We start from the raw sequence: 16,841 nt of genomic DNA, 5'->3' as shown, positions 1-16,841 counted from the left end.
GTTTTTCGTCGTTTGTCTCATTTTCATATCTCTCGATTTTGAACTCAAACCGAGATGATTCTTGAGAGAGATCTCAGATCTAAGGGAAGAAAGTTGATTTACTTACCTAACTCTTTGTTTCTCGAGTGTTCTTGGTCCTTGGTAGAAGGAGGTGTTTTTCGATCACTCAAATCCCAAGAACCTTGGCTGAGGATGAACTCCAGCGGTGTTATATGGTGTTTAGTTAGTCACTTTACATACATAGTTGTTTTTATTATTTCAAGGAAGGAAGAGATAGAGTAAGAAAATCCCCTTTCATACTTAGAGCTCCGTTGAAATGATATTTGAAGGTAATAGAAGGGTTATGAATAATTTCTTTTAGAGTCTTGTTGGTAGAAATTACAAAACGATTATGAAAGTAATCATTATGCATGTCCCTCGAAGGAGGGAGCTAAAATTCACCACAAAATTCAACAACTTATCTATTTAAATTCTCCTAGCCGAATTGTCCTCATTATTATTGATTTTCTCGTTGCTCTTTATTTTGCGATAACGTCATTCCGTGTATATTTTGTTTAGATATGTTACACTCATCAACACACAATAACACTTAAAACTCGACTAATCTTCAATAACAAAAGTAACCAAAAAATAGGTTTTACGTGGAATCGATAATGTACTTATTACATGCTATTGATGATAGTGTATACTTGTACTTATTCTTGTGAATTTCACACTATTTTACTATATACATTCACAAGACATCGGTCATGATGGTATGTCACAAGTTGTATTACACATTCATATTTTACGACACTTCATGTATATATATGTGTGTTTCCGAGCCATGATGATCAGGTAATGTAAAGAGATAGGCAATATGACTCTGCTGTTAGAGTCGCAATATGGTCATAATTATATGAAATTCTTTAAGAGATGTGATGAACGTGATGGAAGTTAAGACCATGAAACTTTAGAATAATTGTGGCGTGATTCATGACATGGTACAGTCATAGGATGCTAGCAAAATTTAGAAAATTTGGTGATATGGCCATGAGAGGGTTGTGATATGGCCCGTATGGTGTAAGGTGTGCTTGCATATTTACATTTTCCGTCCACCATAGTAAAGTCACCACTCACACTAGTTTGACCTATAGAAAAGATCAGGATAATGGCAAATTATTATAAATTTATAACAACTTATTTAAATACATTTTTATTTCATTTTTACAAATAAAAGTTAATAAATAAATAAATTACTTATTTACATTATTAATTAATTAGCTAACAATATCTTAGACATAATCATTAATTAATTAATTAAGATGAGTTAACTTAAAAAAATGTTTTTCATTAATTATAACTCATTACTTATTGAACGTTTATTTGGACTAATTTTAATTAGCTCATTTATATATCATAACTTTAAAGCATAATTGTAATTAATAACAATGAACTAAGTGATTTGCAATTTACTAATTGGGAGACAAACATTGTTTTCACTTTTGTCTCTCATCCAAACTCTGTTCTTTGCCAAAAATATTAAATAGAGAAAATTCGTTTAAAATCTGTTATAACTGGAACTGTGTTGAGGATTATTGGGAGGGAGACCCACGTTAACTAATTTAGAGAATGATTATGAATTTATAAGTAAGGAATACATCTACATTGGTACGAGTCTTTTTGGGAGAGCCCAAAGAAAAGTCATGAGAACTTATGCTCAAAGTTAATACCATTGTGGAAATCTGTGATTCATAACATGGTATCATGTGATTCATAACATGGTATCAATAGTCATGCCCTTAATTTATGTCAATAGAATCTTCAAATGCCAAACAAAGAAGTTGTGAGCCTCGAAGGTGTAGTCAAAAGTGACTCAAGTGTCGAACAAAGGGTGTACTTTGTTCGAGGGCCCCATAGGCCTCAAGGGAGGCTCTATAATGTACTTTGTTTGACATGAGTTTATAAGTAAGGAATACATCTCCATTGGTATAAGGTATTTTGGGGAAGCCCAAAACAAAGCTATGAGAACTAGTCACGAGAACTTATGCTCAAAGTGGACAATATCATACCATTGTAGAGATCCGTGATTCCTAACAAATCCTTCTAAAAATTTCTAAGAACTGGCCATGAAAACGTAATTGATTATTTAAAGTTTATGACGAATTATCAGAGTAAAAATACCACTTTACAACAGATCAAGTAAAGAATGAGAAATCAAACCTGCCTCTATGTTTATGGGGTTGATACAAACTGATTGCTGATACTACCACACCCCCCCCATTGTATTATCTATGCAGGTCCACGACCCGATCCTCATCGAGCAAGGAAAGATCTCGCCAAAGAGCAATATTTTTCTTTATTCTTTTTATACTCGTTGTAACGCAGGAAGAAATAACGAAGGTAATCAAAATCAATTGGAGACATCCTTGCCTAAAAAGTATAATTAAGTGAATGAACATAGAACATAAAACATTTGGGTCAAATAGTATGGAAGGTCAATGGATGAAGTAAGATACCTGTATAAGCGCCCATAAAGCCCAATACAAGTGTGAAGCCAGCATGAATATGTTTGACTCCACGTAGAGAGCTTCAAGATCTTCTTGGGAAACCTTCCACGAAAATACAGTAGTTCAAATTAGTATAGAAAATGATTGCTAAAAAGTACAATGTCTCTGCAGATCCTCGAAGCGTCAGAGAACTAATATATTCTGGTACTCTACATTTACATTCCATCCATGTTCGAATTATCGTAATCATAAATTTGAGATTAATAAGTTATATAACATATGTTCTCAAAAAAGGGAGTGATAAAAAAAAAAAGAGAACGAAAAGGAAAAAAGATTACTGCCTAGGGTAGAGTACCAATTCAGTTTAAGCAAAGAATTGGAAGCCCATAACATTAGAAACCACGACTCTCCACAATGGTATGATATTGTCTACTTTGAGTATAAGGTCTCATGGGTTCGCTTTTGGTTTCCCCAAAAAGCCTCATACCAATGGAGATGTATTCCTTGCTCTTAATTAGTCGAGGTGGGACTTTTCTCCCAACAATCCTCAACAATCCTCCCCTCATACAAAGTACAGTTATAGAGTCTCCCCTGAGGCCTTGACTCCTTCTCTGGAGCCCTCAAACAAAATACACCCTTTGTTCGACACTTAAGTCACTTTTGACTACACCTTTGAGGCTTACAACTTCTTTGTTCGGCATTTGAGGATTCTATTGGCATGGTTAGTTAAGAGCATGACTCCAATACCATGTTAGAAACCATGGACCTCCACAATAGTATGGTATTGTCCACTTTGAACATAAGCTCTCATGGCTTTGCTTTTGGCTTCCCGAAAAGGCCTCATACCAATGGAGATGTATTCCTTACTCTTAATTAGTCAATGTGGGACTTCTCTCCCAACCATCCTCAACATAAAATGCATGAAAAAGAATTAAGAGAAGAAGATTCGTGAGAATGAGCATAAAACCTCAATCCTACAGCGTATGGTGTTGAGGCTCAAAGTAAGATAAGGAAAGCGTTCATGGCAGAGGTCATCATGGGTTGATGAAAAAGTCAACCAGATTCTAGACTTTTTAAACATACATCAACAGAATGCATGAATCTTTGAGCTAAAATGAAATGAGTATTTCTGTCAACGCACCTCGTCTGGTTCTTCAGGTTGTAAATAATGCCTGAAGAAATGATACTGTTCCTCCTTGGACGGATAACTGCTCAGCAATTGATGAAACTATAGTCAAACTTCAATTTTCCTATATTTTAGACGGAAAATTTACAGATGAAAAGAAGATTAAGAACCTACCAGCTGTAGTCACAGTCGTAGCCTGCATATTCATTGAAGTGATTGCCAATGTCGAAGCCTCTGTAATTGTATGATCCATACTCGAAATCAATGAAGTAGAGTCGTTCTGCATGTTAGTAAGATGAGCAATATGAGGTCAATATGATGAGAATCTTATTGGGGGAAAGCAGAGAAGTCCAACTAAAGTTCACAGCCAATCAATCCTTGGTCGTCAAGTTCCCTCTCAGCCTAGTGAGGGAATCAAATTGCTAACCAGAAGAAGATCCACATTCGAAGTCCTAACGTCCACATTACTACCATTATATCTTACTCCGGCATCTCATAAGTTGTTCATTCTCAACAGTCAAAGACATGCTAATGTCCCTTGCACAACTATTTGGAAAGTATAAAAGATCTTATTTAATATCCTTAATATTTGCAATATGAAAGCACATCTTCATAATTCATATCATAAGGGAATAATAATAATATGGAAAATGGAGAAGGATATATAGACGAGAGTACATGAGAGAGCGGGGGGAGTACATATATATTGTTATATGAGAGAAGAAAGTAATATATGGTAATGGAGAATTTGAAGGAATCTAGGGAAGAAGTGGAATGTAGTATTATAGGTGGTTACCTTCTTCCTCATTTAGCATTAGGTTCCCAGAAAGCAGGTCATTGTGCGAAAACACAACGGGTGCATCAAGGAGGCTTGTTAGTTCCTGTTCAATCAAGTTGCATCAATAAACAGACTCTTTTCCAAAGCAGATGGTCACTCAAAAAATAGTCAAAAGCTATTACAAAGAATCAATAAAATGGCTCTATGCAAGAGACTACCTTAATCTCAAGTACTTCATTGTGAATTTCCGTAAAAGAAATTGAATCGTATATACATTGCTTCTCGGTATCATCAAATTGCAGTGCAGAGGCTGAAAGTCAACAATGAGAAACGTGAAAACCAGTTCAAAAGAAAATAGAATATTCAACTGCATGAGGGGTCCTCTGACCAGAAGAAGCTTGTTATTGGTTGAAGAAAAATAACCTTTCCCGTAACATTTAAAAATTTCGATCCATAACTGAGGTTCTGTAGAACCTGGAATATACACTTTGTGGAATTTATTAAGCTGTTTAGCAATTTCTGCAGCTAGCTCTGGCTTTCTTATATCTGCAAAACCAAGCAAAATTAACAAAATATTTGTTATTAATCATAGGATTCAAAAGATTCTCCCATAGAGAAAAAAAAAAAAACAATAGGACATGACACATGAAAACGTAAGAGACTGAAGGGGGAAGCAGTTCCAAGATAAACACACAAGCAACTCTATTGAAAGTAAAAAAGATGGATGACAAATTAAGGGTTAAAGATCCCAAATTGATGTCCACACTGAATCAGGATATAGCTCGGTTTAGTCCATGTAATAATGGCTAAGCCAATTGGTCTTTTCTAATCAACCTCCAAAACAAACCAATATTCATTGTAAACGAAAAAAATGCATCTTAAAGTATCCTACACAACATTACCTTCAAGTCTGATGAAACCACACATCTCCTAAGACAGGCTATCATTCTCCAAACAATGTCCTTCAGCCCAATTCAGCCCAATCAAGAGCTATTTTTTAAAAAACAAGAAACGAAACTTTTCATTGAACACATGAAAAGAGACTAATGCTCAAATATAGGAGCTCTAAAAGGTAATAGGAAGTATGTCTGGTAAAGAGAAAACAAATACAAGCTAAAATAAAGAACACCGTAGGAAATTATGAGAGCAGCTGGGGCAATGCAAAGCAGCCGACAACAGGATCCCTCCAACAGATAAACTTCATAAATGATGCAAAAGGAACTGCTAAGAGAAGGAGAAAACTTCCAACAAAGGGCCTCGGTAAAAAAGAAATCAAATGGATTCAAGGGGGCTTTTAGAGAACATATCAATAATGAAAGAATAAATAGGAGCATTCGGTTTCTTCTTCTTTTCTTCCTTAAACCTTCCGAAAAAGAAGAATCTTACAGCTTAGAAGCTTTGGAGCCTTGAATGCGGAGACTTGAAACTAACGTTAAAACAAACTTAGTGCTGATTGAGGATTCAAAAAGACTTTCAATAGAGAGCCAAACTCACAGCTTAGAAGGTTTGAAGCCTTGAATGAGATAGAGACTAGAAATTGACGTCAAAACAAACTGACTCGGTGCTTGTGCTATTTGGATGTTGCCTTGGGATGATCTAGTTACTGCCACGAGGTGAAGAGTAAGCTCTAGTTGTTAGTAGTAGACATTGAAGGGATGCTCAAGTGTGAAACTTTGTTTGAGGGAAGGAGTGTTTAGAGCAAACAAATTCTCATATTGACCAAGGAAAGGAGAGCTCTATGGTACATAAGTAAGGATAATTATCTCCATTAATATGAAGCACTTTGGGTGGTTCCAAAAGTAACGTCACGAGGGTTTAAGCCCAAAGCAGACAGTATAATACTATTGTGTAGATGTAGCAACATCCACATAACTTCACCTGTTGGACGGTTCATTTATCTCATAAAGAGAAATTGGATCTATTCTAGGAGACATCTTAAAAGGGAAATTGTCCAAATAATGGCAAGCCTCAAAAGACTAAAGAAATTCTTTAGTATTTCCCGCAAACAATTCCATCCAGGGAAATTGTCCAAATAATGGCAGGCACATTGATCAACTTTCGTCCTCCAAAATGATGCCACACAAAATAGACAACTTGCTAACCATTGACAGAGTTGAATTTGGAGAGACGGGAGGTGTCAACCTCATCATATCTTGTGTAAAGAAATAAGCTTTCTTTGGAAGCTGCTATAATTCAACTAAAGCGTCTTCAACCCCATCGCAAATCTGAGGGATAGGGGAATTACCTAGTTGTACTTCACATTTCAATATATAGAACATATCAATTTCATACCAAATGCAAAAACAATTATCACATATACAACGGCTTCAAACCTCCATAATTTGGGATCAACTTAATAATGTAAAAACAAAAAATAACCACGAACGAAATCTAAAAAGAACTAGATTAATCGAACACTAGATAGAATAGTAGGCTTAAGGAAAGAAAATTTTGGATGAAGGAAGGAAACACGAAAGAAGATTATTATCTCCATTGGTATGAGGTCTTTTGGATAGCTCTAAAAACAAAGTCACTAGAGTTTATACTCAAAATGAACAATATCATACCATTGTATAGATATGTAGAGAGGGGTCTTTTGTCCTTATCAATTGGCAGAAAAGTAAGAGGCCTTGTGTTTAAACTCCAGTAACCCTTGTAATATCATTTTCTCTCGAATTAATATTTATTCCATTTGTTTGGCTTTTTACAAATTTTCATGCCCACAAGTAAAGAGCAGTGTTGAAGTATTGATATAATTAAATATAATGCATCCTATTAGTTTAAGATTGTAATTGTGTGAGTTTAACGGTGACTTAACAAAGAGTATTTTCCAAGTCTCTCATTAAAAAAAAAAAAAAAAAAAAAAAAAAAGAAAAAAAAAAGTGTTTTTCTTACCTTGAAAGAGATGGTTGCTACATTCCTTGTGTTAGGTGCAAACAAACTCCAACATTGGCTAGGGAAGGGGCAAATCTATGATGTGACTGACCACAATCATCTCTATTAGTATGAAACTTTTTGGGTAGTTCCAAACGTAAAGTCATGAGGATTTATGTCCAAAGTGGAAATGACCACCCGTTTTATGATGGAAGAGTTTTTTGGATGCTTCTTATTAGGGAACAGCTTGAAGGACAGCATGGAAGGTGATAAAAGAAAAAAAAAATGACCTCCACTGGTATGATATTGTCCACAAACCTTCATGGTTTTCGTATGATATTGTCAACTTTGGACATAAACCTTCATGGTTTTGTTTTTGAAACCACCGAAAGACCTCATACCTCCTAGTCAATGTGGGACTTCGTTTGCACCTAACAATCCTCCCTTCAAACAAGGTGCCTCCTTTCATCCATCCACTCTCAATTGCCTACAAGAGTTTGCTCTTATCAAGGTCCAGAGCAAAATTAGACAGAGCATGACTACAGATCACATTGTTTGATAATACTAGGTGTGTATCACTGTCGCACTCTTAATCTCCTCTTCAAAATCATTGAGGATCTCACCAACACAGCTAGGTTGAGACCATGACTCTGATTCCAATTAAAGACAAAAGACCTCCATCTATCTTCACAATGGTATGAGGTTGTATATTATCTGAGAGTAATTATCAATTCCAACCAAAATCTGGGAGTGCAATGACAAGTAATGAATAAATGGCTGAGTTTCATGAGTAGTTTTACAGATGTGCAGCAATGTGGAGATAAAACCATGTGTGGCAAATGGAGCTGCATTCTCTCAAATGTCTTGATGCCATCGTGGCCAAGTTCCCAAAGGGAAAATTAACCTTCTTTGGATAAAAATCTGTCTATATCGCCTCTTGAAGAGGGTGTAGTGCTGTCCTACAGGTGTCAAGATCGATCAGTAGAGATTTAGTGGAGTAAAACCCCTTGTTATTCCAAATTCATGCGCATTAATCCCTGTAGTGTGTTAAATGAACCCTATTCAATAGGTCCATAAAATTAATCCATTCCTCAGTTTCGTCATCAGAGAGATTTCTCCTCAAATTCATATTCCACCCACCATGTTTCTCATTCCATGTGTCTTGACTGGATATATCTTTTTAAGAAAAGCCAGTGAGAAAAGACATGGGAACTGACGATCATGCCAAAATGAAGTGTTAGCTTATCTCCATTCCCCACTTTTTGTTTCAATCTTTCCCAGACGAGGTTTAATGGAAATTATATAGATCTCCATGGTCCCCTAAACCATCTTCTTCGTAAAGGTATCTTCATATCCACTTGGCTAATAAAGGTCTGTTCTTTTCTGCCAAATTTTGAAGCTCGAGGTCTCCACTAGGGACTTTATCTCATCTAACAAGATGAACTCCGGAATGGGATGTGCTTCCTTTACATAGGAACCTATGGAGTTTTTCAACCATAGAAGAAACTTTCAATGGGGTCTCGGAGAGAGACAAGTAATAAGTGGAAGATTCGAGAGTGCGGCTTGTAAAGTGTAAGATGACTCCCTTGGATATGTGTGAGTGATTTCATGAGTAGAGCCTTCTTTCAATATTCTCAACAACTGGGGTCCAAGAGGACCTAGTTCTTGGCTTTCTATATAAAGGGAGGCCTAGGTATAAATTCAGCCAATGTCCTTGTCTACAATCAAATTTGTTGGCTATTAATTCAACCTCATCTTGCTCTGTATTTACCCCAGTAATCTCAGATTTTTATGATCTATATTCAGTCTGGATGCCTTTTCAAAATAGTCAACAAGGCCAAGAAGGTTGTCAATTGCCATATTCTAGATGAAAAAATAATAGTGTCATTGGCAAATAGGAGGTGATTCATCTGAAGAGAATCTTTACCAATTTAATGTCACTAATAAAGCATGTTTCGATCAACCTTCTACGAAAACAATCCATGACAATAATAAAGAGGAAGCGTGAGAGAGGGTCACCATGTTGAAGGTTCTTGAGGCATATATCTTTCCTCTTGGGTAACCATTGATAATGATGGAGAAGTTTGGAGATGATATACACCCTTTGATCCACTTCCTCCCTGTTGTACCAAAACCCTTGGTATTGAGGATTAAATCAAGAAGATTTCAATCCACTTTGTCAAAAGCATTTTCAATATCAATTTAAACCACAATGCCCTTATTCTTCTTCTTGAAACATATCTCCGCCACTTCATTGGCAATCAATCAGGCATCAACAATTTGTCTACCCCCCACAAAAGATGATCGGTAATTAGTAATGGTGGAGAGGACTTTTTTGAGTTGTTCCAAAAGGACTCTAGCAATGATCTTGTAAAGGTAAGAGATTAGGCTAATAGGTATATAATCCCTGACTTCTCATGCATCCATCCTTTTTGGTATAAGGCAAATGTAAAAATGTAAAAATCTGCATTAAAATCATTCATTATTGAAGTAGGGACTGAGGGGTCAATTACCTTTTACCGTGTATAATAGAGTAGATATGCCTCACTAAAACTGTTTCTTACTTCCTCAAGAATCAGGAATAAGGGGTTGAAAGCCACTGAAGGATCGTGAAGAGACTTTTCTTTAATTATTGCATTTACATCAACAGACGTTACATTAATACCACATTCTTCAATTGGCAGATCATTAATCGTAGACGTACTGTAGATGAAGGAATCTCCTTATAAGTAATGACTGGTCATCAAGCAGCCCTTGGTAATTTAAACACATCAACCAATCATAAGTCGTTGATGCATAATCTCTAACCTTCCGAATTTAATAGGGCCGGAAACTCATCAATTCTTTCATATGTAGGGCCTTTTCACCTTTACTTGCTGACTTAACCCTTAAAAAATCCAAGGAATTCGAAAAGTCACTTTCAGTCAACTTCCTATAAAAAAATAGAGGATCAAAGGAAGGATCAAAATTCCTACTTTCATATAAGCTTCAGAGATATAAGAAGACCTCCAACGTGTTATCGTACTGCTTCAAAAGTGCCTTTCTTCCAATTGATAAAGGTAAATTTTAATTGATTTCCAACCTCCATTCTCTTCAACAAGATCTGAGTGAAATTGTTCTTCTCTTGAACACTTTTCAATCTTCAAATGAAATTTCCTAAGAGTTTCTTTTTCCATTTGATCCTTAATCTTTTAGAAATCTTCCTTCATCCATGTTGAGCAATGCTTTATCGATCATAAAAGGCTTGATCAAAACAGTGACCTCAAGAAATAACAAATAATTCAGTAAAACTCATGTTCACCACTTCATGATCATTTCTTAGCCAAATTGGTTGAGAAGATTTTAAAACTATTAAGATTTTTCAATTGGACATTGGACCTCAGATTTCCGTTCACCATCTCCACATAACTTCTGGAGACTGGAGTTGACAGACTCCTTAACCATGGGCAGCTTAGGCAGATTCTGTGATTTCTGAAATTATTCTCATACTTCTTTAGGAAGTCTTTCAACATACCCCATAAAATGAGCCAACCTTTTTTAGAAATTTCCACAAAGACTTGACTAAGCTTTCTTCCAAGCTCCTGATGATCGCTGTACTGCACACTCAGTGCTCCACCCTAGAGAAGATCTTCTTATTCATAAGCGATTTGTACCAAATTCATCCCCGGGGATTACCAGCTTGTTGACCATGTCTTCAACTGTCATTCTCTAACCAGCATAAATACTTATTGTTTACACAATAGCTCCTTGAATCTTTCACTCAAAACAAGGGTAAACCAGAAACAGAACTTAAAAAAAAAAGTAAGACCTGATGCTCAACTTGGAAGCCGAAGTCAGATAAAACTATTTAAACTTGGATGCATAAACTGATTAATCGGTTGAAGATCCAGTAGCTAAGAAAATACAAGATCAAAGGATGAACACCTAACTTAAATGCAGAAACTGATGAAGAAAAACCGGGGTTGAAGGGAAGAAGGAGAGGTGGGGGTGGGGGGGAGAAGGCGCAGGGTGCTGTGAGCATGAAGTACTTAAAGAATAAACTGGTTCTAAACCAATCAAGGGCTATTTGAATTACTACTACTGAAAAAATTAAGATTCTCAGGTGAAATGTTCAAAACCCAGCCGACATATTGCTGGACGTGAAAAACAAATTTAAGACCAAGATCTAACTATTAAAATGTACATATTAGTATTGAATTAATATTTCATTTCCTGTCTCTAATAGATCTTAACTACAAAGATTTCAACGTGGCCACTCTTAGATGAAATGCTACATAATGATCAACAATCTTCTATATTGAATGTTTGAACTGGATTGTGTGTAAATAAGGTCTACACCAGACAGATTCTCAATGCCTTCTTACCTGATGGTTCTAGCGTACGTGCATGAATAAATGACTGCACCATGCCATTTTTAAAAACTCCAAGAAGCTTGGCACCAAATCCTGCAGCTGAAAGATATTTGATTGCCTAATACAAGATTTCATGAGATTACAGAGTGAAGCCAAGTGAAAAATAAAAAAAATAGTTGCATTATTTGGACAATCAAATTCAAGATAAGAATAAAAAATACATGGTTGTATTATATAGATTGCACACTAGATTTCATGAAATCCACACGAACTTTCTTGAATCCTCTTGGTTCAAGACCATGCAAGTAAGGGATGTAAGACCATAATAGTCGTAGGAAAATCATTAAGAAAGTAAAATGGAACAAAAGACAAGGAAATTGTGGATGAGGAAAAAAAAATCATGATTTAAGAGATTCAGGCCTACACTACACCCTCTGAGCAACAAGTCCAATCAAGTGTCAAAATCTTGAAAGTCACAAGATCCAACCCCAGGCAATTCGCGCCTCTCTGTCAGGAACAGAATTTCCCACACAAAGCAGATAACTTACTCAATTACAGAGAGAAAAACAACTGGCACTCTCTTTAGCAAATATGAATTGATTACAGAGAAGAAGTCTTCAATACTTGTATGCACGCATAAAACAAAAACAAACAGAATACTACCTACCTTAAGAGTTGTATATAGACCACCCAGAACACCAAAATCAATTTTGCCGATCAGATCATTCACAAAACAATAATAATAATAACCACTTCGTAAATGTTGATTCAGTACTCAATTGCTAATGGTTAAAAAAAATTAGATATATATATTTGAATTCTGAACCAATATAGATCAGGTTTGAGCACAATAGGTTTCTGTCAAAGGTACAGTTTTTGATTGTCATGTACACATGAACGAACACCAAATGTACAGCATGAGAATATTTTCAAACATAGCTGAATTTTAGTTTACTGTTGATTAAATAGTGGCTAATTATGGTCATAAAGTATGAAGGTTATAACTCTTGAAATGTCTCGTGGAAGGTCAAGTGTTTTCATTTTGAGGCTATATAAAACCATGTATGTTATATTTCCAAAGGAGACTTGGAAAATGCAGTAAAAAGAGGATTTGTACTTTCCTTTAGTCAGGGACTAATTTTCTATGCAATTCTATGTAGTTTAGATTACATGTTTAGAATCATTCAAACTTGACATGATCAATCTTGCTTGTGAAGTGATTTGAATCTCAAAGAAGTAGTTTAGATTGCATGTTTAGAATCATTCAAGCTTGATATGATCAATCTTGCTTGTGGAGTGATTTGAATCTCAAAAAGTGTTCTTGCCTTGAAATATTTTATCAACAAGATAATTCGAGTTTTACTTTTTCCTTGGGGTGAAATCAAATTAACGGGGGAGTTTTAGCATTTGTGAACTAGGAGTTGCAAATTCAGGCGCTTACGAGGGTTCTTAGATTCAACTAGCTAGAGTTTCCATATCACATTAAGAACAAAACCTATATATCACCTTAAGAACAGTTAGCTTTCGATTCACAGAGTGCGTGGCTAGATTGCTTTAGGGTTGACTATGCAAAAAGATGATACATCATGACAGACAGAGGGAAAAGGTGTTGCCGACGTGAAGAACAACGACTAAAACCAAACACTACACGAAGCATACACAATAAACGGATATTTTCACACGCAATAATCAATCAAGAAGCATCGCAAATTACCTGAAGTTCCCGATCACGATTGATAACATAATCCGTGTTAGGTCCATATAGTCTGACGGTGGTGGAAACGTTACTACCATTTTCCTCCTCCACTGTAACCTTAAGCACTGCAGAAATCCACAAAAAATCCTTTCACATAACAGAAATCCACAAGCAACGAAGAAACAGTAGCCACAACCTCGAACACAGTCTTGCCGTAATCTAATTGAACGAAGAAATACATTGTGTAAGCGAACACTCACGCTGATTCGTGATCCCACCGGAGACCGTTTCAACAGAGAACCGAGAATCATCCAGCTCCGACCACTGCTTAAACAGATCCTTACACAGCTCGCTGCAATTAAGAAACCGATTCAGAACAAAAACATTCAAACAAACTTACAGAATCAACTCCGAGAAGCTGGGAGATGACATCATCAAATTCAAAAAAAAAAACAAAAACAAGAACCACTGTTCGTCCTGCTTCCAGTTCATCCAAAACACAACAGAAATAGACGCCATAAACAATCCGTATGTGGAAACAAGAAAGCAAATGAAAGAGGAACCAATACGAACATTATGCAAGGGATCATGGCGGGAAGAGGAAGACAATGGTCGATGGAAAGATTCGATAACTGATACGACTCGGTATTTCCATCTCCATTTCCTACAGATTCTTCCACATCCACGGAGCCATTGTAGATCTTCTCAGCCCCCATGATTTCTCAATCTTTTTTTTTTTTTTTTTTTTTTTTGGATTCAGCTATGAATCAACGCAAGAACAAAAGAACATAGATTCACGAACTTTTCTTGGAGATTTGAAAGCGCAATATTAATGGGAACATGTGCTCCTTCATCAACGATTCTGTTTTCTGTATGATCATAGCGACGATTCTCCACCGCACGATTAAAAATGTGTTTAACTTATTTGACTGTTATTGCTTAACTTTATTGTTATAATCGTCACATTAATGCGACCCAATTATTAAATTATTGAAAATATCTTATGACTTACATTTATAATTCCAATTTAAAATGGTTCATTTTAACCCGGACCACCTCGGCTCCTCTCTTCTCGAGAATTCATACATCCCTTATCAGTATATGGACAGCTATCTCTCGAGCACAGGTTTAGGTTCGGCCTCAATGGGCATACATCCCTTATCAGTATATGGACAGCTATCTCTCGAGCACAGGTTTAGGTTCGGCCTCAATGGGAAAATAAAACGGAGCACCTAACNACGTATCTTCACAGACCAAGAACTATGAGATCGCCCCTTTCATTCTGGGGTGACGGAGGGATCGTACCATTCGAGCCTTTTTTTTCATGCTTTGAGATCGCCCCTTTCATTCTGGGGTGACGGAGGGATCGTACCATTCGAGCCTTTTTTTTCATGCTTTTCCCGGGCCCCTTTCATTCTGGGGTGACGGAGGGATCGTACCATTCGAGCCTTTTTTTTCATGCTTTTCCCGGAGGTCTGGAGAAAGCTCCAATCAATAGGATTTTCTTAATCCTCCCTTCCCGAAAGCGAAATTACCGTTCGATGTTCGTTACAAAACCGCTCGGGATGCTTTTGTCATTATATTCAAAAATACTATCTCCATTGGTATTAGCGCGTTTAAGAGTTTATACTCAAATACGACAATATCATATTACTATGGAGATCTTTTATTCGGGTCAATTAGCATCAGAGTAACATTGGTATAAGTTTGTCTAATCTCTTGAAATTCTTAGTATACTCTGTGTAATGCCCCTAATTTTCTTACCTAAATTAGAGACGTCATTACATACATTTTTTTGATATATGTGAAAAATTTAATGAAGTCGTTTAAACGAAATCACCGTCATCCGTGCAGAGTCGTTTTAACCTTTACCTCAAATATAAGAGGAAATACTCAGTACGTAATGCAATCGCACACGTACATGATGGGACCTATCTTTTTTGAACAACATAGCATGACTTTGAGCTCTTTTCAAACCAGACACGGTTGGATGTGGTGTATTTCCCCACACATGACCCACGCACGCGCACATGGACCCACCAGGATAGGCTTGTATACGTACCCCTAGACCTAGCTTGTCGAACTAAACGCGTTAACATGTCATCGGACACCATAGAAGGAAAAACTCACATGATATCATGGCGAACATAAATATCGAAAGGTACACGTCTATATTAACATAACATAAGGTAAAAGTATTCAAATGCACATGACATACATAAATATATGAGGTCCCCATGATTTAATATAGTCGTTTACTTCTTTGGCTTTAATCGGAGTTCCTAAATACCTTCAACATCCAATTTACCCTATACGGACTAGTGCCACAACACTATGATATATCAGGGAACTTAGTTTACCTAAACGTATTGAATATTTCCAACTTTTAGCTCAAAAATACTTAATTTGAGTAAATAGTAGTCTTACGGGCCTCAAATACCCTTAATAGGATAAAAAAAACAACTTCGGGAGGGTTGAAAATGTGAGAACGAGTCCGAAAACCCTTTACCGAGCTAAATAAGCCTTAACTCAAGTCGTCGAGCTGTTAAGCAGGTTGAGATGACCACAACTAGTGGGCAGGACACATCCTGCACGTGTGGTGACTAGGAAATGCGCGTGGGTCATCGCTCGAGTCGAACTGCTAACTTCAGGTTATAATAAGGTCAATATCAAAATCGGAGAAAAAATAATCGAACTGAGGTCGAACAATCGAAAAAGGAGCTCACCACGTGTCATACGCACGAACCACGCACTTGGAGAGTGTCCCATGTGTCTCAGTCATGTTTGTTTAGGACGTGTTGTCCATGGCCGGAAGACCGTTCCAAACCCCTTTTACTTACTTTCATGTAAGATAAGTTTTTACTATTCTTAGTGTGTTAATACGAGGGTGTATGACCGATAACGAAAATCATGTCTACACTCGTCAGGGTTAAAATGCCCCAAAATGTACTATAGGGAATATGACTAATTGTCGATTCTTCGTACCCGGGTTATATTTATCAAACCTATTGTTATTGTTTATTCGCTTTTTGCTTATAACATTGATTTCTTTCAAATTATTTTCAACGCATTTCTTTCGCTTACGTTTTCTAATATATTTCTTTCAAACGTGACACAAGACTCAATTATATACTAAGATTGTCCACAAAGTCCAGCTTTTATACGACTAACTTATTCACAGGGTTAGAATAAGCGTCACTACTACAAGAACGCGATTGTGACACTATGCACGCATCCACCCACAAGGACAAACATGCCTCGGGAAGGGGTATGCGCTCTCAGCATAGCACGTGGTCCAGCTGGTTAACTACTTTGACCCATGCAACGCGCATTTGGTCCAAATAAAGAAATAAATAATGTTTTTAAAAACGATGTAAAAAAAAAAAAAATTCAAACACTCTCCTCAAGAATTTAAAATATATTTATGTAATCGGATAAAATTTGTCCGTTAATAATATATGAATTTGGTTAGTAGTATATTTTCTAATTGGTCCATTTTTAATGGAACAAAATAAATGAACGAATA

The 16,841-nt window shown here is 36.5% G+C and overlaps 1 protein-coding gene across 1 annotated transcript; it reads right to left on the bottom strand.

Annotated features, from left to right (window-relative positions):
* Nucleotides 1–2,086: 2,086 nt before the first annotated feature.
* Nucleotides 2,087–14,079, bottom strand: LOC111472689 (probable ethanolamine kinase). Its single transcript, XM_023118297.1, has 11 exons — nucleotides 13,889–14,079; nucleotides 13,576–13,667; nucleotides 13,334–13,440; nucleotides 11,632–11,737; nucleotides 4,817–4,939; nucleotides 4,612–4,703; nucleotides 4,412–4,496; nucleotides 3,790–3,895; nucleotides 3,631–3,697; nucleotides 2,499–2,591; nucleotides 2,087–2,412 (listed from the first exon to the last, which is right to left on the bottom strand). Exons 1-11 carry the CDS (start codon nucleotides 14,029–14,031, stop codon nucleotides 2,296–2,298), a joined length of 1,131 nt encoding a protein of 376 aa, XP_022974065.1. The 5' UTR covers nucleotides 14,032–14,079; the 3' UTR covers nucleotides 2,087–2,295.
* Between the last annotated feature and the right edge of the window lie 2,762 nt (nucleotides 14,080–16,841).

This window comes from Cucurbita maxima, unplaced genomic scaffold (assembly GCF_002738345.1).
Source record: "Cucurbita maxima cultivar Rimu unplaced genomic scaffold, Cmax_1.0 Cma_Scf00084, whole genome shotgun sequence".
NCBI classification, from domain to species: Eukaryota; Viridiplantae; Streptophyta; class Magnoliopsida; order Cucurbitales; family Cucurbitaceae; genus Cucurbita; species Cucurbita maxima.
The sequence above is the reverse complement of the archived record's forward strand: the minus strand, read 5'-3'. Positions and strand labels throughout refer to the sequence as shown.